Below are 24213 nucleotides of genomic sequence, written 5' to 3'. Positions count from 1 at the left end.
TTCTCCAATAAAACACGATTGATCAATCATCATATTATGTGGCAGATTTTAAATGGCATGGATTGCTTGCTGGCACCCAAAGGGATAATGCTTCAGGACTTGAATATTCCAATGCCCCCACGATTCTTGCTTACGAAAATGCGTCAAAATCACCCGAATATCACTAGAATTTTCACATGCTCATGCACTCCAGACAAGACAAACAAGAGAAGGAAATTTAATTTTGTCACAATCTTCTAAGCTCTACCATGCGGCTTTATCCTTGCTCCTCAACCATCATCCAACCACAATCTTCGATCTATTTGATTTTTCATCCACAATTCCTCCAAAAAAAAAAAAAAACCATCCAAGGGCTCAAATGGCTGCCACATAATCAAAGATATAACAAAAGTGAATAGTCTTGAAAAAGCTTTATTTAAGTTGTTATGTGATGGTGGTTGGAATTTTTATGGTTGTGTGTTTTGTTATTTGTGAAGGGAAATTTGTCGTTATTTAGGTAGAAAAATTGACATAATGCCACCAAAAGTTTTAAGAAATTTGAAACGCAAGCTCACCACAACAAGGGCAAAATGCCACATATGTGTAGGCACTAGCGATTTCTATCACCCCACGCACTTTCTCTGCACACCACAATATTTTCTCCGTATTTTTCACTCCATCCACAAAACCCATTTCTGTTTTCAGCCACTCTTTCATTTTTTAAACATTTATTTATATATACATTCTATCAATGCAATTTCATATTGGTTTCTCTCCGAGAGTAGAGACACCCTTCAACTTCAATGGCTGTCCTTTCCCATCAACATTACCCATTGAAGTCCTTATTACACCCAGTTCCCACATGCCAACATCAGCACCGGAGCCACAGCGTCCGTGTGACAACATGTTCTGCCACTAGTAGCACCAATCTCAAGCCCGGGTCCAACCCTAACCAACTAGTGATTGAACCAAGGCTAGCTCTTTCATCAACCACTAGTACCACTACTGCTGCTAAAAGTTCTCCTCCTTTGCTTAATGACCCAGCTTTGCAATCAACATGGGCGCATCGAGCCTGGGTGGCAACTGGGTGCAGTACTGTGCTCGTTTCACTAGCCAAATCCATAGCGGCGGCAGCCAGTTCCCATATTTGGCTCGAGCCCATGTTGGCAGGCTACATTGGTTACGTTTTAGCTGACCTGGGATCCGGTGTTTATCACTGGGGAATTGATAACTATGGTGATGAGTCAACACCAATTTTCGGGTCACAAATTGAAGCATTCCAGGGTCATCACAGATGGCCCCGGACAATCACCAGGCGTCAGTTTGCTAACAATTTACACGCATTGGCTCGTGTCATTGCGTTTACAGTGCTGCCTTTTGACCTCCTTTGTAATGATTCAACCATTCATGGGTTTGTTTGTATGTTAGCGGGCTGCATTATGTTTAGCCAGCAGTTTCATGCATGGGCTCATAGCACAAAGAGCAAGCTGCCGCCATTAGTAGTGGCGTTACAGGATGCTGGAGTGCTTGTGTCGCGGTCGCAACACGCTGCTCATCACAGGCCGCCTTATAACAACAATTATTGCATAGTGAGTGGTGTATGGAACGAGTTTCTGGATAAACAGAAGGTTTTTGAAGCATTGGAGATGATCTTGTTCTTTAAACTTGGTGTTCGACCTCGATCCTGGAGTGAACCTAGCTCTAAATGGATTGAAGAAGCTTGAGAGTCCAAGATCTAAACTTTTAGTCCACTGATTTTTTTTTTTTTAATTTTCTGATGGCACTATTATTTTTCCTTAAAAAATCTGCTCCATATTCATGTTCTATTTGATTGCTAGGTGGAGTAGGAAAACAATGTTAAACAAAAGTTTATAATACAATTCTTCTGGATACAGATTGTGGGGTGACCTAATTTTAGAACACCTTAAAAGGATCATTAAACAGGCAGAGCCGCAGAGCTTTCCTTAGAAAAGAATGCTATTCAAGGTGTCCATTAGGAAAAAAACTTGAACCAGCATGCGGTTCACAGTGAACAGCCTCCTTCTGCTCATTTTCAGAGATCCTTTTGTTCTTTATAAATAAATTCGAGTTGGTATTTAGCCACCGTCATGTCGTTTATTTTTCAATGATAGTGGGCAGTTTGTTTTCTTGTTCTTGACATTCAACAACAGTTATCCTCTCCAACACATCCATGAACAAAATCCCTTCGTTTTTTTCAGAGTTCTTTTTCTACAAGTTAAATAAGGAAATGACAAATTTCAAGCAAGAAATATCTAGAAACATTTTCAAAGACGAAATGAAAATATTTGAACCAACATATTCTATTTGCAAGCAAAGAACCTTTTACAATGCCAGAATTCCAAGTGCCGTAGGGGAAAGGATACAAAGAAGACATGTTACTGAATGAGAAAATATTGTTAAGAATCGGCCCCCAACGACGATGAAATGGAAGATACACAAGGGAACCAATACCGGCGTTTTCTATCTCTATGGCCATCATCTACCATTGCAAGACCTTCCTGCATTGACCAATATAGAATTTTTGAGCCCCAAGGATCTAACTATGATGAATTAATAATAATTTAGGCCAGCGGCAGCAACAGCTTACCTCTAATAAAATATCAAGGACATCAATAGCACGACCAGATGTCCAGGAAAGATGTCTCTCTACCTCGTCAACAGTTACAAAACCTTGAGCCTGATAGAACCAAAAGTGCAATGGCATCAGAATTTTTTTTTTTTTTCAATTTATAAGTATTTAAATAGCAGAAAGTTCATAGCAAAAACAAACAACCCGAAAGAAATATGAGGAAAAGGAAAACATTGATAGAGAATGGATGTAACCTGTGCCAACTCTAATATTTGATTATGGTCTTTGTTCAACTCAGTAGGAACAGAACGAACAAGCTTTTTCTTTCCAACAGAAATCACCTCATAACCATTACCCAGTACCTAAAAAAAATCAATAGACTTCATGTTAATAAAGCACCAGCATTCCTGTATCTGAAAACTTATTATTATCAAATGGCATATATCCAGAAAGGCCGTCACTGAAATACCTTCAGCTTGCTTATAGCACGCAAGCAATCATCCTCAGACACAGCTTCACGATTGCTTTTCCGTCGCTGACGAAGGAGATTGCACAGTTCCTGGAGGTTGATAAGACCTCCATTATGGGGTCTTGTTGCCAAGCAAATCTCAACAATTTGCACCCCTGTCTAGCCAAACTCTTTTTATTTCAGTGTTAACTTATAACATTATGAAAAACACTCTATAACATAGTGAATCTACGTCTATAAATAACTAGACAACAGTCAACAGATTAGTTTACAAGTCATAAATTAAGATTTCATGCCACATGTATACTTGTTGCAGCAATGTTGCAAAGTTTGTTCTTAAGAATTATAGTTGTAAATTCAAATCTGATATAGAGGCCTCTCTAAGTTTTGCCATCTGCGGTCCAGGAGTCAAAAGAGATCAAGTTAATATCCTAGTTGCAAAGCATGAATTAAGCCAAATGCAGGAAGTTAAAAGTATAAGTGCACTAATCCAACTCTTTCAGATATGCAAGAAGAACCGGCTTCAAATTATTATTTAGTATTATATAGAGGACAACACAAGCCTTTAGTATGAATGATCTCACAAATTCGCGTATTATGTGCATACAGAGAATCCTCCTCACCCTTACCTTGAACACAAAATCTCAACTAAAATATCAGCATTTACATGTAAAGAATTCTGGGATATTTATATCTTAGTGGGCAAATTTCATACAAAAAAGATTCATATTCTTCATTTATCTACAATGTGGCTAACTAAAGGTTAAATGTGCAAATGTTTCCCTTGCTGAGACTGTGTGTTTATAAATACATTTGAAATTCTTCTACCAACAATGAATACAACATGACACCTCAAACACAAATGAATTGACTCATGAGAGATGCAGCACAACTCACGCAGACGATACACTCACCAAGTTCATAATAAAAGTCACCGATCCCTAACAGCTCTGCCCAAAAGCCCTTATTTGATGCCAACGGATCCACTCCCACTTTAGCACACATCTCATGAAACTGAGATCTAAAAGTGGGGTTCTTGCGTATATCATTCTGCATCGACCCATTTCAACTCTCAGCTCAGTTTCATATTTTTCCAACAAAAAGAACAACATTTCAACCGAATTCAACAAGTTCTCATACAAACCATCCACTCGTTCAACAATTTCAATGTGTAAATAACTTAAACTTCACCATACAGTCATTAATTTAATCAAATTAAACACATATTCAGCAATTACGCAGATTCCCATATCAATTAACAAAATTTAGCCGAACCCATGAAATTTAAACACGAAAAAGAAAAAAGAAGAAAATTTGACCTTGTGCTTGCGGGCAAAGTCTTCAAGCTGAGAGCGAAAGGTGGCAAGCTGTTCTTTCATGAGATCGGTTCGTAATTTTGCTACATTTTCTCCCAGTAACCGATATTGATCCTGTATAATATATAAATTATGTAACACTCATTTTTTTTTTTAATTAACAATAATTGATATTGATTCTCTTGAAAGATGGGAAAAAAAAAAAAACCCTTGCAACAGCTGCACTCTGTAAACCGCCAATTCCGGGTCTTCTTCTCATTCTTCTGTGTTTTCTTCTTCTTTTTTTTTTAAAGAAATAATTCGTTTGTTTTTTGAGTTTCAGAAGTCTCAACTCTCAAGGATAAACACTTTCTGGTAACCCGGATGCCGCAAATGAAATAAAGAGAATACTTTGGATAAATAAAATATATCTGGGCTTGTAATCAACAATCAGAGTGGCGCAGCGGAAGCGTGGTGGGCCCATAACCCACAGGTCCCAGGATCGAAACCTGGCTCTGATATGAGAGTGGCTTCCGTGGTTGTTATTTTTTATTTTTTTAAATGCTCAGTCTATATTGTGAAGTTTCACATCCATTCAATAACAACTTAACTTTGGAGTGTCTCTCAAAAAAAAAAAAAAAAAAAAAAAAAGCTTTGGACTATTGGAGGGGATGAAAAAGAATGAGAAGATAAAAGTTAAATTTGTATTTCATATTAATCAGCTTCTTAAAACTGTTTATGTATACACATACATGCCAGAATCTATCTATGTAATTCAGAAGAAGCTATTACTGCGAATTTGTCAAAACTCGAAAGTGATTGCTAACAAAAATTCGAAAGGATATATTCCTATTTATCTCAGTTGCTAGGCAATTCTGTGTTGTACAAAAATAACCTCGAGCTGACTAGTGACTACGCTGGTACTCCTGTAGCTCCCTTTGGTATCAAAAATAGAAAGGCAATTGGAATGAAAGTGCAGAGGGCTTGAATAATAATGCCCAGGAGAAGGTTGTCAAAAGATCCTGAGGATATGCTCAAACTTGAGGCCAATCCGGCACCGAAAAATGATCCCACTGTGGATCCAAAGTTGCTGATGGACATGAAAAGGGCAAAGAGAGTTCCTTCGATTCCTGGTGGGCAAAGCTGTCCTGATAATATCAAGAATGGCATGAACCTGCAGTTACATCAGGAAACACAGTAAGAGCACAATTAGAAAAGTTCGATCATTCTGGTGCATAGAAGGATAGGAGGATGAAAGCATAAATGTAACTAAAATTTATGCATGAATCATTCGTCCAGATTACTCATCTTGAGCTTAAGGTGAGTTAACAAAGCAGAATACAAGCAGCCCTAAATGCACATACTTGAATTGGTTGACTGCATCAACGAGAGCAGATCCATATAGCACCATGGTCTTGTCGGATATCCCAACGGTGAGATTCATCCGAGACACTAGAACAATATCAAGGAAACTCAAGATTGACAAACCAACTTGAGTCAACCTGCATTTCTCTTGTGCGTCAGGGACAAGCAGGGTAAGCAATTTAAATGACAGAACAAATTTACCAAAGATATGTAACCAGAGCACTACTTGCTTACAATAAAATTCTTCGTAGCTTCAATCTCTTTAGGTAACCGTTGTAAGTATAGGTTCCAAGCATGAGGCCCACCCATCCAACAACACGAGCAGTTCCCAGAAAGGAGGCTTCCAAATTCAAGATCTCAGTTTGGTAGTAGAACATGACAGTTGATAGGTTTGGAACAGCCACGTGAGCTAAGAAAAACCAAGCCATTGGCCTATATTCAAGAGCAAGGAAAAATCAATTCTAGCCATAATCAGTATGATATACTAATCTGTAGAACAGCTACAGGCAAAACCTGTGGAAAGGGATGCTTCATTTGTGACCTTCAATTGCCAAAACATAGACTGACATCACATCATAAAAGCGTTTACTAATTACCTCAAAATCTCTGGCTGCCTAAATGCAGAATAAAGACTGTAAATGGCTGCTTTCAGAGAGTGGAACCACTGGATGACTAAGGGATTGCTTTTTTCAGGAATCTGGGATTTTCGAATCTTAAACACCCTCTTCTTCTGGTTCTTTTTATTCTTCTTTCTTTTTTTTGTGCTGATATTGTTTTTCTCTTCTGAAAAACCATCTTCATCATCCAGAATACTCTCGTTCCCATTCACCTGATGATAGCCATTTGAACTCGAAAACTCTTTCAAAACTTTAGTGCTCACTCGATTCTCCTTCACCAAGCCACACGATAATAGTTGTATGGCTGGTAATACAGTAAAAAGAAGAAAAATTCTATCTATCTCTATGTTTGTTAAAGCGTATCCTCCTAACAAACTCCCACATATGCCACCGAAAGCCATTGCCAACCAGGATAGAGATTGGAGGTCTCCAGCAAATGCGGCCCTGATCAAGTGCAGTGGTAAGGAACAATATAACTTCTCAATAACATAAACAAAACAACTAACTTCACCAAGAAATAAACAGCAAACATAAAAGAGCAGTTCAGTCAAGCAAAATAATCCACACACGAAACAGTAGACAAAAACAACATGTTGGGCAAGAGGAGTCAAATGTTGCTCGTCATCAGTTGACATACCGCTCAGATTTTGCTGCCTCGGCAATCATTGCATCAACTACGACATCTGCCATGGCTGAGCCCAGATTTTGTGCTGTCAACAACACTATTAGATGCCATGTAGAACTCCTAAAGAATGCGTTTAGCCCTAGAATTAGCCATGGCACCAGGGAGAGCACAGTTGAAATCACTAGGTATGGAATCCGTTTTCTTCCTTTAATTGGAATACAATCGGACAAAATCCTGCACATAAAATAGCAAATAAATCCAAATGAAGAGTACAAAAAACACAACTACCTCGGCACAGTGGGCACCACATACGACAATGCATCAGGTAATAGTGTCAACTAAATTTATATTATCACGTGCTACTAAACAAAATTGTATGTGAGAATCTGCTCTCTCTCTCTCTCTCTCTCTCTCTCTATATATATATATATATATATAAATATTTACTGAACATAAGAACCTTCTTATAAATCCTAGTTATATCTTACATAGCATTTTCATAGACTCTATGAGAAACCAAATTGTATGTATATACATAATTTTTTTTCATAGTTAATGATAATTCAATTTTATTCAAAATTACAATTTTTTTTTTCTAAAATGATTAATTCCAAAGGCCAGTCGATAAAATTGCTAAGAAATTCATACCCGTATAAAGGTTTTATGCTCCATGGGAAAAATGCTACCGCGGCCACAAATTGAGAAGCTGAAGGGGACAACTTAAGCTTGTCTTTCAACTGATAGGAAACCGCCGTCCACACAAATGATCTGAAACCCTGCATTGACATAAACCATGACAGGAGAGAAAAAAAAAAAAAAAACTAATTAGTCTCATTGAGATGAAAAATAAAACAAACAAACCAGAAGTATCACAAACACCAGCAGCTAGATTTTCAATTTTCAAATCAATCAATTCATCACATAAAACACCCAAAAATCACCAATATCATACAAATAACCCAGATACCAAAATCAACAAGCTCACCGACCAAAATATCCCACCAGGGCCGGATATTAAAAAATATTCAAAAAATAAAATAAAGTAAACCCCCATTGATCAAAACCATAAACCCGAAAGATTTAATTCATCAAGATCGAACTTTTTGCAAGAGAGATTGTCGAAATGAAACCTGGGTGAAGTAAATCAGGCAAATTAGCCAAAGAAATGAAACGCCAAATGCATTTTTCAACTGTTTCATCTTTCTTTTTCAACGATTTGACTTCGGAAGCGCTCTCTCTTTCCCTGTGTTTTGCTTGTCTTAAGGAATTTCAAATCTTTGTTTCATCCTCATTCTAAATCTCTGTTCTGTTAATCTGTCTCCCTTTTTTCCCTCCTACATTATAACGTCACACTTTTGTGTCTGTCCCGTCATCTGTTTGGCAACTTTCGAATTGCGGTTGATTTTTATGGACGTTTACACCCCTGATGGGCGGAGGCTTGAAGATTGACCAGGCTCTGTTCGTAGGGGTGAGTTAGTCATTTAAGCTGGATTCGGTACTTGCATGAACACGTCCAATGCCCCTATGAATACTCGCCATATCAGCATATCGGCCCACATGAAATGACAGTAACCAAGGGCTTTGGTCGTAGCCACGTGTATTGTCTGATTTAGTCTCCATCAGGAGTGGTGTCTCCACTCGCCGCCACCTTTATTAACAGATCCAACGGTTCTCCATAATTAATCAAAATTAAGTTAAATTTTAAGAAAACTATCATTAGACCATTTTTTTTTTTATCTTATATTCATCCAATCACTATAAAATTTTATAATTAATTACGTTTTTATTTTATAATAATTAAGATAAAAGAGTCTAAAAGTAATATATATTTTTTTTACATATTAATAATTCAGCAAAACACAACTCTTTTAATTGAGACTCAACAAAAAATAAATCTAATTACTTATACTTTGTATTGCAAAATTATAAATCAATTAGAGAAGACATATATTCATTCTTATATATCATTGCATTAATGCATTTACAATAAATAAAAATAAAAATATGGTGTTTAAAGAATAAATGTAATTAGTTATACTTTGTACTGCAAAATTCATACAGCACCTAGTAGCTTAATCTTCTCCATCCTTAGTAATCAATCATCAGTCATTTTATTTATCAGATTTACAAGTTATTGTCTCTATGCCACCACCTCACCATTTCGAATGGAAATGATGGGATATCCTATTGACAAAGGTCGGATTATAATAAATGGACGATCAGCAAATTTTGTAGTCGTGATTGCAACTTTCACAGAACAAAAGAGAAATAACATCGTTGATACTCGATTCCATTGTCCGTCCTTGCTTAAAGTTCTTTGAATGATTTTATTATTTGCAGATGTTGAATAATTTTTTTTTTTTTTTGGATAGAAAATAAATTTTGATTTTAACACCCAAGATTAATAATCTACTTGTACTCAAAACAAACCTCCAAATTGATTCTGGAAATTCAAATCAGTGAAAAGAATCCACATCATGCGTGTACCTATTTATCAATCTTTACCAGTAACATACCTCAAACTGAGAAAACTGCTCCGGTCTGAAATTAACCTTCAAGTTCCATTTATTTTTCAACTGTAGCAAGTATGACGATTCTAAAAGAACTTTGATTTCTTGTATTACTTTTGCGGAAATGTAAATACTTATGACAGTGACAATGAGGTGCTCACTAGTAATACCACGGCGAACATGAATACATGGTTAAACATGACGAAACATTCTTTCTGTATTACCTTATACTTAGAACAAGCATAAATTTTGATATCTTATACATATTAGCATGTACACACCAACACTCTGAATTTTTTAAATGCAGTAGGTTGGCACACTAGCATGACGATAGACAAAAGGTTTCACGGTGTGAAAATAACCTGATGGATGATTGTAAGTGAACTTGACCCCAGCACTGCCTTCTCCTAGATGGCTGCAGTGATCATGGAAACTGCTGATAGGCCGTGCCAGACAAGCATCCCAGCGATCACTCTCAGGCATTGTCTCTGCTACTGTGTACATTCCCTTAGCATTTGTAAATGCTTGATAGTTTAAGACTTCCCCAGATTTTGTTATGCAAAGAACAGCAACCTCAGCACCTATTTGACCAGAGGAACATGCATCAACAACAAAATTTTATTGAAGCTCCATAAATTTCAATCCCCATCCCTATAGATGACCGAAGATTATAAAAATCCACAACTTTATAATGTTAAATGGTCCATCCTACCTTCTTCTCTTTGGTACTTGGGAGGGCAGAATCTAGCCTAAAGGGTGGATCTTAGTGAACAGAACTTCAGTTATAACAAAAGGGTTAATTCGATTATTAAGTGTCATTTTAAGTTAAGACAAATAAAATAGAATTATAAATTTTGCAGGGTTTCCAATTTCTTCCCAAGGGTTTATACTTGATTTACAATATGTGCAACTTTGCAATGACAAGCACAACCAGAGGACGAGATAAAATGAATCCGTGGAATATTGTCTTTTACTTGCACAATACTTAAAAGTCATTTAGAGTTTCCAGAGATATCACTAGAGACACGCACCAACAATAAGGTAAGGGCAGGAAAAAAAATCAATTTTGTTCTCAAAATTTACAGGACACTATTCGCAGCTAAATTAAGTATGTTAACATTGTTTAGTCCTTGTACTACAAAATCCTCTCTTTTTTTCAATAATACCCAAAAATTTGTGTACTTATTTAAAATCTAAAATAAATAAGGCAGAGAAGCTAGAATTTTGACTTCCCAACAACTAAGGAAAAGAATGGTAGCAAAGAAGTCTCATCATAATAAGATGGTTTAATACACCTTAGCAGTCTCCCTATGCGCCTTGAAGAATTTAAGACACCTAAGTTTAAGAGTGCTGGCATGATGACTATCACAGTCACACGAGAGAAACTCCACGAGTAGATGACAAGCATCGCCAATCTCTAGATCAGTCTAAACTTTCAACAAAACCAATTATGAAAACTGAGCTAAAACATTCATTGTAAAATAGCACTCAAGTGAAGTAACTATACTGAACCAGCAAATAAACACAACACTGGAAGGATAACATATGACTATATTTGATGTCAATTTTTAGCACCCGAGTCTTAGCAATTAAAGAATGCATTATATGTTACAATTGCATTCAGCTGATTTATGCGCTCTCATTTCCTAGAATATTTGTCTATGAGAGAAAAATGCCTAACATCATAAATTACAACTGCTAGCTACCGGATAAGCATTTGTTTTCTTGAATCCAGAGGAAACCAATTTTGGCAGATAATAGGAGTCTCTTACAGGATAAACCAATAAAGGCGTATTTAGAATTCCTTCCAAGCAGAATTGGTATGAGAGACAGAAGCAAACTAGCAAGAAAGAAGAAATCATAACATATAAACAACACCAACCAATGTGTTCAGCATCTTGTTTTCCCACAAGTTTAAGCAGCAATCAAATCAATTCTTAGCAAACCCAATAACTTCAGATCCCCATTTTGCAAATTATAGACAGCCATTACAGTGTATAAAATTCAGAGAAACAGAATAATAGCAAATTTGAGTACAATTTCATCATTCTCCAACTCATTATCCCAATGCATTGAAATATAAATATTGCCTGATTACAATCTTTGATAAGCTCAAAGCAAATTAACACCCACTAACTACTCAAAAGGCAGAAGCTTTATCACAATCTGTAAATTAAAGTCAGCAACCCATTAAATATCACAAGCCAGAGTCAACATAGAGCAGAAAAACATAACCAAACAGCAAAAAATACAGCCAAAAAAACAAAATTTACCAAATAAAAGAGAGAGAGATAGTGACCTTCAAGAACATGGTCTTCAGGTCCAATGGAGGAATCACCACAGACATCACAGACAACTCTTCCGTGAATCTCACCAGTCCAAGCTTCAACATTTGATGCAAAAAATATTATTGTTAACAGAAAACCAAAGAAACCCATCACCAATTTTTTCTTCTGTGATTCCATAATTATTGATTTTTTGAAGAAACCCTTGCTCGAAATCTTCAACATTCAGCTACTTCAAAATTCAGCTACACAACAAAAAAGTGTAAAATCAGTCCAACTGGGTCCACAATTTCTTTAAATTACTGAAAAGTCCCTATACTTGTTTTATATCCAAGAATGGGTTTAGTTTAATTATGTTATATCACAAGGACTACAAATGCAAAATTACCTTTTTATTCTATCCATGATAAATCCAAACAAAAAGCCGGCATCAAGTCATCCACTGTATTAGCTGTTCTTCTCTTTTGTAGGAAGTCGGAGATGAAGAGGAGAAACTAACTCTTAAATCCATTGTCTGATAAAATTTCTTTTTTTCATCACCAATCTGAATTTTTTTTTTTGTTATCTCATTTTCCATGTTGCGGGTTGATTGAGTTTTATTTGCTGTTCAGTTGTGTTTATGACTTTTATCTGCTTTTTGGTTTGCATTTTCTGTTGCTAAAGAATTTGACTTTTTAAGTCCCTATGAAGAATGATTTTGAAATTAAAAGTAGTGGTGAGCAATGTGCTTAACGTTTCAATGTTTTGTGAACATAGATAGCCTCTTTGTGATCTGCTGATATTTGGCTGGTTAGATTCATTGCATCCCGATGATGAGTAGTAAGCAAATTAAAAGTATTGGACTGATTGTTGGTTACTGATGAAATATTAATCCCAAAGGATGGGCTTCTTTAGTTTCGATTGTGTTTGAAACTTATCAACTCATATATCAGTTGCTTTTTCAGAATCCTTGAATTAATTTTGTGTGGACATATGTGTCTTTCTCTGTTGAAACTTGGCTGTTGCTTCTATCTTTCTATGGAAGTTTGTTTTGCTTTTTCATGGGAAGATTTATAAGTTTAAAAGCACTGAATTATTGTACCATAAATCTGTACTGAGTGTAGTGTTCTTTGTAAGCTATATATGTATCATAGTTTCCACATCCCTATGATGAATGCTATGCAATCTAAAAGTAGTGGCCTGATCTTTGATGATTCAGTGATTCTGAGGGATGTGAATCTTTTTTCCAACTATAAATGAATGCAATGCTTTGTTTTGTTTTGTTGCAATATTATCAAGTCATGACCATGTTATATTTGTTTGGATTGTGGTGGCTGATGGGATGTGATAGATTATCAAGATGGATATAGAAGTTGGAAGCACAGCCAAATATGGCTCTGAAGCTGGAGAATATGTTGCAAAGGGTTGATAATTCATCTTCTCAATACACTGCCGACATTTTCATTGCATGTGTGGCAACTACCACAAACCAGTTTGGTTTTCCTGAAGCCTTGTGAGCATTTCATTTCAAGTCAATGATGTCATACAGGTTGCTAGGTTGTTAGTTCGAAATGCTGGGACCAAGTTCATTCCTCTAAGAAATGACCCTGTACTAGTTTATATCCCCAAACCATTCAGAAATAAATGTTTAAACCTTTGTTGCTTAGTTTGATGCATTTGATGTTAATTGATATTTCTTTTCCCCGCCAGTTTATTCTTGACTGTATTTTTCCAAGCCAAGCTCAGACTACTAATGCTCCTCAAACTATTAATGAACTGAAATAGTGAAAAGCCTTTTGAGTTGAAGTCTCATCCACAAGAGGCTTCAGAATTTATTTTCTGCAGAAACAATCTTGTAATAACTCCGAAACTTTCAAAGAAATTACAAGTTTACTGCTGGTTGTGATAACTCCATGTGAAAGAGACCAATCTTTCTGAAGCAGAAATCAAAATGAAGAAAAGGCATCATATCTTCAGATAATGGTTTTTAAGTACAACTTTTGGTTTTGCAAAGACCAAAACTAACCCATGCTAAATGGGTAAGAGCTTAATCTAATATACCTAGCTGAAGTGCTAGAACTACAACAATCTCATTTATCATCTTAAACATGATTTCAATCATTCGGATGCTATGACTGGCCTTTTAGGACCAAATCTCTCTGCCTTTAGCTCTGCAACAATCTTCTCAAGCCCACTAACCCAGGCTTCGAGTTCCTCCGGTACTTAACAACCATAATTCTTCCCATCTTCATCACTGCCCTGGTTCCTCACCAGGATATCTTGAACAACACAACTTGCTGCACTCTCTGTTGCATCTTCTATTGGTGTCTCTGGTCCACCATCTGCCAACTTACTCAGTGGCTCAAAATTTTTATCATCCTCATTATCTGAAATTAAAGGGGAAAAAGTTTTAGATTGATGTAACAAACATCATTCTGCTTTTTGCTGGATTTCAAAGTGTCTTTATTTGCCAGATTATCTTTCTTAGTTGAATCCCTTGCTGGGACTAAATGAAATTTGGGAGGAAAACCAGGAGAAATGGGGGAATTGTCAGCTTCCATCATTGCTATTAGATCCAGTGGTAGCTTTTTTGGAAGTGATTCAGCAGAAGCATATGCATCACTAACTTCCTTCTCTTTGTTTGAAATCTGCACCAATGCTTTTGCTCTCTTCAGAATAGAACCAAGAGCAACGGAAGCTTTGGCATAACTCCTCTTCTGTTTTGAAGTCCCCAATGAATTTTTCTTACCTGCCAGAGAGATGTAGGGCCTACTCGAGGCACAAACCAATTCGGTTGTTCTGTCCAATTTCCTTGGCATTGTGTTAATCCTTGATGTGAAGTTCCTTTTCTTCGTTCTTTTTGATCTTTTTGATGTTAGCCTGGACCATGAGACACTAACACTTGATTTGATTTCACTTGCCTTCCCTGGCTTCCCATCAAAACTGTTGAAACCTCTTTTTTTCCTGCCTTTTGATCTGTTTGGTGCTAACTCAGAACTGATGAGAATTCTTTTCTTTGGCAAAGCACCATCACTTGCACCATGCAAACATGATAGCGATTGCTTCCACCACTCCAAGTATCGGGTGGTACCATCAGCCTCAAAGAAACGAGATGAAATATACAATGTGGCATTAGTGATCGGCTTACTGTAATACTTCCATGTAATCCAACAACTCTCATTTACCCGAGCAACATGAGCTGGAAGGTCTTGGTCCATTCCGAACTGCATTGCTACATGATGAGGAAGGTACTGCTCTATACAATCAAGACCAAGCAGCTTCGAATCCTCAAGCACCGAGCAAATAACAGAATTTCCTCTGTCACATCAGCATCAATAGACACCCACATATCGATAAAACATGGGCAAATCCCAGTTTTTCAAGGTTCTAACATAGGGGTGCCAATGAAAACTGTCTTTGGCTGAATCCAAAACTGTTCTCACATTCTCAACTCCCGTCCTTATCTTGTGCCATCGAGCAAATCTTGGCTCACCTTTTTTTGTTGGATTAGGCGTTGGTCTCAATTCTATAAACCTTTCGCATGCCCAACATTGTACTAACTGAAACGGTGAAAGTATAATAGTTGCAGATTCACAAACTTCACCCTCGCAACTGACTAACTCAAAGAAAGCAACAATCTTTTCTTTCAACAAACTCAACTCAAACCTCTGTAAATGCTGGCAAGAACAGCAGGTGCAAGCACAATTCTAGTCCCTCTAGCTAAATGTAAAGCGATAGGGAAAACAGATTTGGAAACTGTTCTAAAGGAAAATGGAAAAACAAACCTTGACAACCACAGTGCAAGAAATGCTTCATGCTCAATTTCACTCCCTCTATCCATAAATCTTTTCAGCCATATAGAATGTCTGGCCTTTTGAGAAGCACTGTTTTGAAGTTCCATTCTGACTTGGTTCAACTCCTCTTCTACTGCCTTCATTTCATCTGCTACAAGAGGGCTAAATACAGGGGAACCCAACACTGAGCACCCTGAAATCATCATATCTTCTAGTGTAATTGTAGCCTCTCCCCAAGAAAAAATGAAGCTTTTTGTCTCTGGACACTGTTTCTCTGCAAGGCCAAGAACCAAATCATCGTTTCTTCCGATTTCATACGTGGAATTGAAGATTGCTTAACGAATACCAGCTTTCTTCCAAGTAGATTCATGCAAAGCAGCCATCTTTTCAACCCATTTCTTCCAATCATGTTGCGGCAACCTCCATCCGTGAAATTTTAACTTTAAAGGCCAGTTTTTTGGCTCAGAAGTAACAGGTATTGAAGAAAGACATTGCGCTGGAAGCTCAAAAACTTGGCCTTTAATGGAGTTTACGCAAGGTTTGGGAAAATGGGCTAGTCTCCTTGTCGGGTTTTCACAGCCCGTCAGTGAAACCATCATCTTTTCTCTCACTTCAAGTCTTCCACACCAACTTCTTCTGATGATTCCTCCTGTAAACCTAGAAATAGAACATTGACGCCTTAGGAGTGGTCAGCCAAAATGGGTTTCTGGGCAACCAGAAAAGGAGCTTCAGCAGTGGGAAAAGTTTCGAACTTCTGTTACATTTTATGACATAAATACACGTGTTAGCAGTTGATGTTGTGTTTTTTTTCCTTTTTATTTTAAAAAAAAATGAAATAGTGTTTCAGTTGTTAAATTGTTCCTTAGCAATTAATTAATTAAATGGAAAACTTGCACCTCAAGCTTTAACAGTACGGTTCTTTAGAGCTGCTAAATTACTCAAATGCCCATCTATTTGTTTTATATTCAGGAAGGGGTCTAATGCAAAATCACCTTTCTATACCTCCTCTTGTCCTGGTGCATTCTGAAGCACAAGGATTCACTGCCCGATGATTGTTAGGATGAAAAAAATAAAAATAAGAAATAAATCCTCTACCATTGATTCAGCGCATCCTATACACTAAAACCTTATCAATTTGTGATTGTATTATCACTTGATTTTCTTATGGAAAATGAAATCGGTTGCTATGAGCTGATCAATAGATGGAGTTTTGTCAGCAATGTGCTTAATCCTTTTCAGTTATGTGATTAATTTATCAATGCTCATTCAAAACAGTGGACTGGCTGTTAAAATTGTTGTCAAATTATAAATCAAATCCTGAGGGATGCACTTATTTGTCTTCTCTTCTAATAACTTTGTAGATTTATTGCAGAGAACAAGGCAGAAAATTATAACAATAAAAGAAAAATATTTGAAAGTAACTAAAGGAAGAGAGATTTTTTAGTGGAATACAATTGTTATTCACTGCAATACTCTTTTATACAGAGTTAGAAAACATAACAGAAAACAAAATATCTTCCTAACATCAAGCCACATCTAACCAAATATTCCTAAAGACTTGGTTTGTTGACCAATTATTCAGCAAATATGTTACTGAAGCAACAAAGACACGTTTCCAACACTTCTCCTTGTCTTAGTAGCTGCAGAGGCCTAATTTGTTTCTTAACATTTCAAATATATCTTTTGGCAGAGCCTTGGTAAAGATGTCTGCAACTTGTTTCTCAGTCTTGCAATAAAGCAATTTAATTTCGCCACCCTTTTGTACTTCTCTCAAGTGATACAACTTGATCTTGAAATGCTTAGTCTTGCCATGAAAAACAGGATCATTTGAGATTGCAATTGCAGCTTGGTTATCTACATGAATTTGCATTGGCTCATTTTGGTCTATATGTAAATCTGCAAGTATTTTTCTAGTCCAAATTCCTTGATTTACCATAGCATTTGCTGCTACATATTCAGCCTCTGTTGTACTTTAAGCTATTACATCTTGCTTCTTTGAAGACCATGAAAAAATTCCTGAAACAAAAATTTGTTGTACTTCTCATGTCATCAACAGAGCCTGCCCAATCACTATCAGAAAAACCATGAAACTTAAAATTCTGACAATAAGAATATTTAATGCCATAATTTGTTGTGCCCTCAATATATCTTACAATCCTTTTGGCTGCTTGAAAATGCACTTCACTGGCGCAATGCCTGAATCTTGATAGCAAGCTTACCGTAAACATCATGTCTGGTCTGGTGGCTATAAGATACATCAAACAACCAATCAGGCTTCTATATTTGCTTTCTTCAACTTTTTCTGCTCCATCATCTTTGTTAAATTTCTCGTTCTGATTCATTGGCGTGCTGATACTTTTACAATCTTCCATGTGAAGTTTTTTTAGTATTTCCTTTACATACTTCTTTTGGCTTATGAAGACTCCATCATGATCTTACGTCACCTCCATTCCCAAGAAATAGGACATCAAGCCAAGGTCTGTCATTTCAAATACTTTGAGCATTTCAGCTTTTAACTCCTGTACCAGCTTCTCATTACTTCATGTAACAAGGAGATCATCAACATAAACAAAAACTATAATTGAGTTAGCATTTGTTCCTTTTACATATAATGTAGCTTCACTTTGACTTTTAATGAATCCAAGACTTTGGAAGTATTCATTAATCTTGTTGTACCAAGCTCTAGGAGCCTGTTTAAGACCATATAAGGCCTTCTTCAACAAGTAGACTTTCTCCTCTTGTCCCTTGACTTGGAATCTTTTAGACTGCTCTACATAAATCTCCTCTTGAAGATAACCATTTAAAAAAGCAGATTTTAGATCTAACTGATAAGTCTTCCATCCTTTTTGTGCTGCCAAAGCAAGTAACATCCTAATTGTATCCAAGTGTGCCACCGGAGCAAAAGTTTTTGAGAAATCTACCCCAAACACTTGACTATACCCCTTCACCACTAATATGACTTTGTATTTATTTACAGAACTATCTGCATTAAGTTTGGTCCTGTAAACTCATTTGACTCTAATAATCTTTTTGTGTTGAGGCTTATTCACCATCTCCCATGTGTCATTTTTTTCATTCATTTTGAGCTCCTCTTTCATTGCTTCAATCCACTTGCTGTCCTTATTTGCTTCTTTAAATTATGTAGGCTCAAAAATAGCAACATTACTTCTTTCATAAACATCATATAAGGGCCTTGTACCTCTAACTGGGACATCATCTATGTCGTTATCAACATATTGCGGTGTCTCTATCAACTACTTTTTTATACCCTGCTCCCAATTCCATTATTTATCCTCTATAAACTTGACGTCTCTGCTTACAAGAATTTTTCCATTTTGTGGTTGAAAAATACTGTAAGCCTTTGAAGAATCGTTATATCCAATAAAAACTCATGGTCTGCCTTCTTATCAAGTTTGTCTTGCTTTACCTATGGTACATGAGAGAAACAAAGACAACCAAAAGTTTTTAGGTTCTACAAATTCGGTTTGTAACCAAACCACACTTCAAATGGAGGATTTTTTTTCTGCAAAACCCTTGTTGGCAGCCTATTCAGAAAACAAACTACAGTATTTGCAGCCTTCGGCCACAACTTCTTTGGCATTTCCTTTTCATACAGCATACACCTTGTCATTTCCATAATCGTTCGATTTTTTCTCTCACTTACACCATTTTGTCGTGGTGTGTAATGAGTTGTGAGTTGGTGTTCAATACCAGCTTCTTCGCAGAACTTGTCAAAAGTGTCATTTGTGTATTCTTTCCCATTATCAGACCTTATCTTTTGCATCCTACAACCACTTTGATTCTCCACTAAAGCTTTATATTTCCAGCAAAATCTGGTATATTCATCAATAAATACAACATAATATTTACTACCATTTAAAAATGATGTTTTCTGAGGTCCTCCAACATTTGTGTGTACAAGTTGCAGCTTGTGTGTTGATTTCCATGTTGTTTGAGGGAAAGGTTTTCTAGTTTGCTTGCTATATTGACAAGCCACACAATCTGCTAGCTTGTCCTCCAGCAAAGGAACACCTTTCACCAAATTATGTCTCTGCATATATAGAAGTCCATCATGGTGGAAATGCCCGAACCTTCTATGCCACAATACTGCATTGGATACAGTGCTTGAAAATGCTATTTGCTCCTCCTCCTCCAATAGATTTAAAGCAAAGCTTTTTTCTTTCATCTTCAACTTGAATACACCTCTACCTTCCACGTATTTGATCAAGCACCATTTGTCTTCAAATATAACTTTGAAGCCTTTTTTAATCAGTTGGCCAACACTAAGCAGGTTCTGGTCAATATTAGGCACATATAGAACATCAGTAATATACTTCAAACCTGTTAAGCTTTCTAAAGCCACTGTTCATTTCCCTTTGGCTGAAATAAATTCACTATTTCCAATTTTTACTTTGGAAATGATTGTTTTATCAAGTTTTTTGAAGAGCTCTTGGTCATTAGTCATGTGGTTTGTGCAGCCACTGTCAATCAACTAGGACTTATAAGAGCTGTTGCTTGTCGCGAAGCATGTTGGGATAAAAAGTTGCTCTTTTTCACGTTGCTCCGAAGAAGTATTTGCCTCTTCAGGTTGTTGAAACTTGCAAATCTGCTCCATGTGTCCAATCTTACCACATTTTTTGCACTTGACACGGGCCTCCACCAACACTTCCTTTGTAAATGGTTTGTCTTTTTGCAGTGTGGGCATGCTGGATAGGTCTCATCCTTGTTCCTGTTGTTGTTGTTGCCAGCCTTTTTCTTCTTTTTGTTGTTCCTGTCTTTACCTGCTCTTGAACTTTCTGCCTTTGCTTGAAGAGCTCCCTCCATCGTTTCTTCTTTTCTCATCATTCTCCGTTGCTTTGGTGCCTGTAATGCATTTACCAATTCTGCCAAGAATATTCTTGACAAATCCTTAGATTCTTCTAGTGAAGAAATTTTAGACTCATATATTTCAGGCACAGTAACAAGAATTTTTTGTTCATTAGAGAAGTTCTTACCAAGCAACCTCACTTTATTTACTATACTCTGCAGCTTGTCAGAGTAGTCTTTGATGGTTTATGTTTCCTTCATTTTCAGCATTTCAAACTCCCTAATCAAGTTGAGTGCCTGCATATTTTTAGTTCTTTCATTACCCAGGTATTCCTTATTGAGGTAGTCCCATATACTCTTCGTTGACTCCAAATTCGTAATTCTTGTAAAGATAATGCTTGAAACAACAGTGAATAGGCAAGCTTTAGCTTTTGACTTCCTGGTCTTCCTCTCTTTGTGGGTCTTAAGTTGAGCCATTGTAGGATTTGAAGGCAATGGTGGCACATCATAATCTTCCTCTATAGCTTCCCAAAGATCTAATGCTTCCAGATAGACTGTCATTTTAACATACCAGACTTAATAGTTATCACCATAAAAAATTGGTGGTGTAATATGGGAGAAATCGGTTTCAATTTCCATTCTTGAAGGTAATTATATTTGTGGTTTTTTGGTTATTGTGTTTTTGCTTCATGTTTAGACTCACACAACTCACAGGTCCTTCAAGAAAAAAAAATGCTCTGACACCAATATGTAGATTTATTGCTGAGAATAAGGCAAAAAATTTATAACAATAAAAGAAAAATATTTGAAAGTAACTAAAGGAAGAGAGATTTTTTAGTGGAATACAACTATTATTCACTGCAATACTTTTTTATACAGAGCTGGAAAATATATCAGAAAACAAAATATCTTCCTAATATCAAGTCACATCTAACCAAATATTCTTAAAGACTTGGTCTGTTGACAAATTATTGAGCAAATTTGTTACTGAAGCAACTAAGACATGTTTCCAACAAACTTGTTTGTATTATCATACTATCATACTATATTTTTAAGTTCCTTGAACAGAGTTGTATGCAGACACATATATCTTTCTGTGTTCAAGCTCCAGTTTTGTTTGAGGCACTAAAGTTGGGAATTTATTTCATTACCAAACAATATTTATTGAGGACTGAGGAGTTTGCTTCTTGCCCTATTTCCACAATCCCGAGATGGACCAGAGGCTGAACAATCTGTTGCAAAGGGTTGATTATGAAATCCTCGAAGAACTGCTGTCACTCTTGTCGCCTTGTCGGATGTGTCGCAATTTAAAACATCAATACTGTCACTGAAATTACAAGTTTTATTGCTGGTCATAAATGCATATGCAAAAAGTTCGAGATAGGCATGAAAAATTTTCTCCATTGCTAACTTTTGTATTCTGAACAACATTCTTATTTTTCTTGGATTTCAATGAGTCTTTACTTGTTAAATTATTTTTCTTAACTGAATCCCTTGTTTGGAGTAAATTAGAATTCGGAGGAAAACCAGGAGAAATAGGGGAATTATCAGATTCCTTCATTGCTACTAGACTTAGCGGTAGCTTTTCAGAAGCAGAAGCATCACCAACTTCCTTCTCTTCTTTCAAAATCGGCATCGATCTTTTTACTCTCTTCAGAGTTAAACCAAGAGCAACAGAGACATTTGCACATCTCTCTTTTGCTTTGAACTCTCTACTCAGCTTTCCTTACTCGTCAGAGATATGCTACGACGAATTATGGCACCGTCTGGCTCCTTCATTCTATCTAATTTCCTTGGTGTTAGATTAATCCAAACGAAGTTCTTTTTTTTTTATCTGTTTGATCTCTTTGATGTTAGCTTAGACCATGGGAGACTAAAACTTTCCTCATATTGCATCTGCTCTCTCCGGCTTCCCATCAAAGGCAGGTATCTTCATTCTTTTGCTCCTCTTGATCTGCTTGGTTTAATCCCATAACATGTGAGAATTCATTTCTGTGGCAAAGCCCCATCAGTTGCACTGCAGACGCGATAATGATTGCTTCCACCACTTTAAGTATCGGACGATAACATCAACCATAAAGAGCTGAGATGAAACGTACAAATTAGCATAACTTATAGGCTCACTGAAATTATTCCACGCAATATATATGACGATTCTCATTTGCCCGAGCAACACAAGCTGGGAGGCCTTGGTCCATTCCAAATTGCATTTCTACCCGATGTGGAAGGTCTTGCTCTATGCAGTCAAGACCAACTAGCTTGGAGGTACTCAAGCATCGAGCAAATGACTAAAATTCATCAGACGAATCAGCATCTATGGTTACCGACATTTCCTTTTTTCCACAAAAGTTGGGTAAATTCTAATTTTTCATAGTTTTAATTTGGGGACGCCAATAAAAACTCTGTCCTGCTGAATCCAAAACTGTCCTCACATTTTCAACTCCACTCGTTATCTTGGCTCCCCATTTAATCAAATTAGGTTTTGGTCTTAAGTCGATGAATCTCTCCCATGCGCATATTTGAACTAAATGAAATGATGAAAGTCTTATAGTCATTGCAAAATGGGTATCTGGGTAAGATAAAAAATGATATTTTTTAATGGACGAGTTTATAAACTGAATGACATATGATTTGTGTTCCCATTTGATTATTTTTGTGTATTCAAATTGAAAACTTGCAGCTCAAGCCTTTAGAACTGAGGTTCTTCCTTGTTATATACGCGCGCGCATGTGTGTATGTTCTAATTTAGGATCCTGAGTTTGTTAAAGTCTGGAAAAGCTATTAAACCATGTGGTTTAATAGTGTAATGACAATGAAAATTATTAAACCATTGATTTAATAGTGTAATGGCATTATACTGTTAAATTGCATGGTTTAATAATTTTTCCAAACTTTAATAGAATCCAAGATGTGGACTACATACACACATTTTACTAAGCATCCCAGACTTTGCCAAATTCAAAATCTTGAATTAGATCATTTTTATATTAATTATTATTTTGGGCGTATTTGTATCATGTATTCTCTTTTTTTAATTTTGTAGCTTTAGGGATAATGTTGATATTGTAAATGACAATTTAATCCTACAATGCTGCTCAAGTCAACTTCTGAATCAACAAATTAACCGCACCCTTTTTCAGGTGATTTGACACTCATTTTGTCACCTCTTAGTGTATCCCAGTTATCCTCTATTTTGAACTTCTGAATCATCACCTTATCCCCATGTAAATCCGGAGACTAGTAATTAGTTACGCTATCCTATAATTATTATTATTTTCTTAAGCTGCTATGTTCATCATCGTAAAATCTTGGCAAAATAAATATTATTGAAAGTAATAACATCGACTTCTATATTTGCGATATTTAATACATTGTCTGCTTAGAAATCATGTAATTATTATGGCATGGATCATAAATCTGACAGGGAACCAAATTTACTCCCGAAATTTGAAGAAAATATTCTTCCACATTTTGATTATAAGGGGAGTTGAATTTGACGTACTAGAATCAGCTACACCTCTTGTGTAAGATAAATTTTTGTTAAAAAAATGTGAAAAAAAAATCATTAAATGAATGCACTCCCAATACCATATAGCATTTTCTATTTCAATTGAAAAAGCAATACCTAATTTTATTCTTGAAGGAATTTGCTCCAGAGCTCTAGACTCCCAAAGCTCATTTGCACTAGGGCTCTAAATCCCCAAAGCTCGCTAGCTGCAGAGTTATAGACCACAAAAGCTCACTTGAAGTCATTGATACATATTTGTACGGTTTAAAAAAAGATTGTCATAAACTCTATTCTCTTTCAAATGATAATTAGAACAAGAATTTTAGCTGAAGTGCTAGAACTTAAACAATTTCATGTATCATGTTAAACACGAGTTTATTCAAATCGATGC

General features: G+C 36.3%; 4 protein-coding genes, 1 long non-coding RNA gene, 2 other non-coding genes and 1 pseudogene across 7 annotated transcripts; 4 read left to right on the top strand and 4 right to left on the bottom strand.

Moving 5' to 3' along the window:
* The first annotated feature begins 668 nt into the window (after window positions 1-668).
* Window positions 669-1873, top strand: LOC102608519 (fatty acid desaturase 4, chloroplastic). The gene has a single exon (XM_006475083.4). It carries the CDS (start codon window positions 783-785, stop codon window positions 1701-1703), a length of 921 nt encoding a protein of 306 aa, XP_006475146.1. The 5' UTR covers window positions 669-782; the 3' UTR covers window positions 1704-1873.
* Window positions 1874-2282: 409 nt separating this feature from the next.
* LOC102608807 (vacuolar protein sorting-associated protein 22 homolog 1) lies at window positions 2283-4728 on the bottom strand. The gene is made up of 7 exons (XM_006475084.4): window positions 4563-4728; window positions 4358-4468; window positions 3953-4088; window positions 3039-3193; window positions 2824-2931; window positions 2588-2677; window positions 2283-2498 (listed from the first exon to the last, which is right to left on the bottom strand). Exons 1-7 carry the CDS (start codon window positions 4611-4613, stop codon window positions 2397-2399), a joined length of 753 nt encoding a protein of 250 aa, XP_006475147.1. The 5' UTR covers window positions 4614-4728; the 3' UTR covers window positions 2283-2396.
* Window positions 4729-4782: 54 nt separating this feature from the next.
* TRNAM-CAU (transfer RNA methionine (anticodon CAU)) lies at window positions 4783-4854 on the top strand. The gene has a single exon. It is a non-coding gene; the product is annotated as a tRNA-Met (tRNA).
* Window positions 4855-5023: 169 nt separating this feature from the next.
* LOC102608231 (probable folate-biopterin transporter 4) lies at window positions 5024-8483 on the bottom strand. The gene is made up of 7 exons (XM_006475082.4): window positions 8071-8483; window positions 7589-7716; window positions 6953-7174; window positions 6295-6759; window positions 5933-6130; window positions 5698-5835; window positions 5024-5507 (listed from the first exon to the last, which is right to left on the bottom strand). Exons 1-7 carry the CDS (start codon window positions 8137-8139, stop codon window positions 5246-5248), a joined length of 1482 nt encoding a protein of 493 aa, XP_006475145.1. The 5' UTR covers window positions 8140-8483; the 3' UTR covers window positions 5024-5245.
* Window positions 8484-9534: 1051 nt separating this feature from the next.
* On the bottom strand, window positions 9535-11980 carry LOC102607937 (uncharacterized). The gene is made up of 2 exons (XM_006475081.3): window positions 11750-11980; window positions 9535-10031 (listed from the first exon to the last, which is right to left on the bottom strand). The coding sequence occupies exons 1-2, from the start codon at window positions 11958-11960 to the stop codon at window positions 9748-9750; spliced, it is 495 nt and encodes a 164-aa protein (XP_006475144.1). The 5' UTR covers window positions 11961-11980; the 3' UTR covers window positions 9535-9747.
* Window positions 11981-12152: 172 nt separating this feature from the next.
* Window positions 12153-13423, top strand: LOC127900072 (uncharacterized). The gene is made up of 2 exons (XR_008052099.1): window positions 12153-12247; window positions 13066-13423. It is a non-coding gene; the product is annotated as an uncharacterized LOC127900072 (long non-coding RNA).
* LOC112498014 (small nucleolar RNA R21) lies at window positions 12875-12948 on the top strand. The gene has a single exon (XR_003065098.1). It is a non-coding gene; the product is annotated as a small nucleolar RNA R21 (small nucleolar RNA).
* A 6-nt stretch (window positions 13424-13429) lies between the features above and the next one.
* On the bottom strand, window positions 13430-16320 carry LOC102623429 (uncharacterized; annotated as a pseudogene).
* Between the last annotated feature and the right edge of the window lie 7893 nt (window positions 16321-24213).

This window comes from Citrus sinensis, chromosome 9 (assembly GCF_022201045.2).
Source record: "Citrus sinensis cultivar Valencia sweet orange chromosome 9, DVS_A1.0, whole genome shotgun sequence".
Lineage (NCBI taxonomy): Eukaryota > Viridiplantae > Streptophyta > Magnoliopsida > Sapindales > Rutaceae > Citrus > Citrus sinensis.
Note: the sequence above shows the minus strand (reverse complement) of the source record. Positions and strands in the feature narration are given on the sequence as shown.

Excerpts from the sequence above, each read along its gene's own strand:
- LOC102608519 (XM_006475083.4), top strand. The coding sequence starts at position 783 with ATGGCTGTCCTTTCCCATCAACATTACCCATTGAAGTCCTTATTACAC.
- LOC102608807 (XM_006475084.4), bottom strand. The coding sequence starts at position 4,613 with ATGAGAAGAAGACCCGGAATTGGCGGTTTACAGAGTGCAGCTGTTGCA. Across the intron at positions 4,469-4,562 it reads AGAGTGCAGCTGTTGCAAGG|GATCAATATCGGTTACTGGG; the intron begins GTTTTTTTTTTT and ends TATATTATACAG. Across the intron at positions 2,678-2,823 it reads AAATATTAGAGTTGGCACAG|GCTCAAGGTTTTGTAACTGT; the intron begins GTTACATCCATT and ends TGGTTCTATCAG.
- LOC102608231 (XM_006475082.4), bottom strand. The coding sequence starts at position 8,139 with ATGAAACAGTTGAAAAATGCATTTGGCGTTTCATTTCTTTGGCTAATT. Across the intron at positions 7,175-7,588 it reads AGCATAAAACCTTTATACGG|GATTTTGTCCGATTGTATTC; the intron begins GTATGAATTTCT and ends TTTTATGTGCAG. Across the intron at positions 5,836-5,932 it reads AAGCTACGAAGAATTTTATT|GTTGACTCAAGTTGGTTTGT; the intron begins GTAAGCAAGTAG and ends AGAGAAATGCAG.
- LOC102607937 (XM_006475081.3), bottom strand. The coding sequence starts at position 11,960 with ATGTTGAAGATTTCGAGCAAGGGTTTCTTCAAAAAATCAATAATTATG. Across the intron at positions 10,032-11,749 it reads TGAAGACCATGTTCTTGAAG|GTGCTGAGGTTGCTGTTCTT; the intron begins GTCACTATCTCT and ends CTGGTCAAATAG.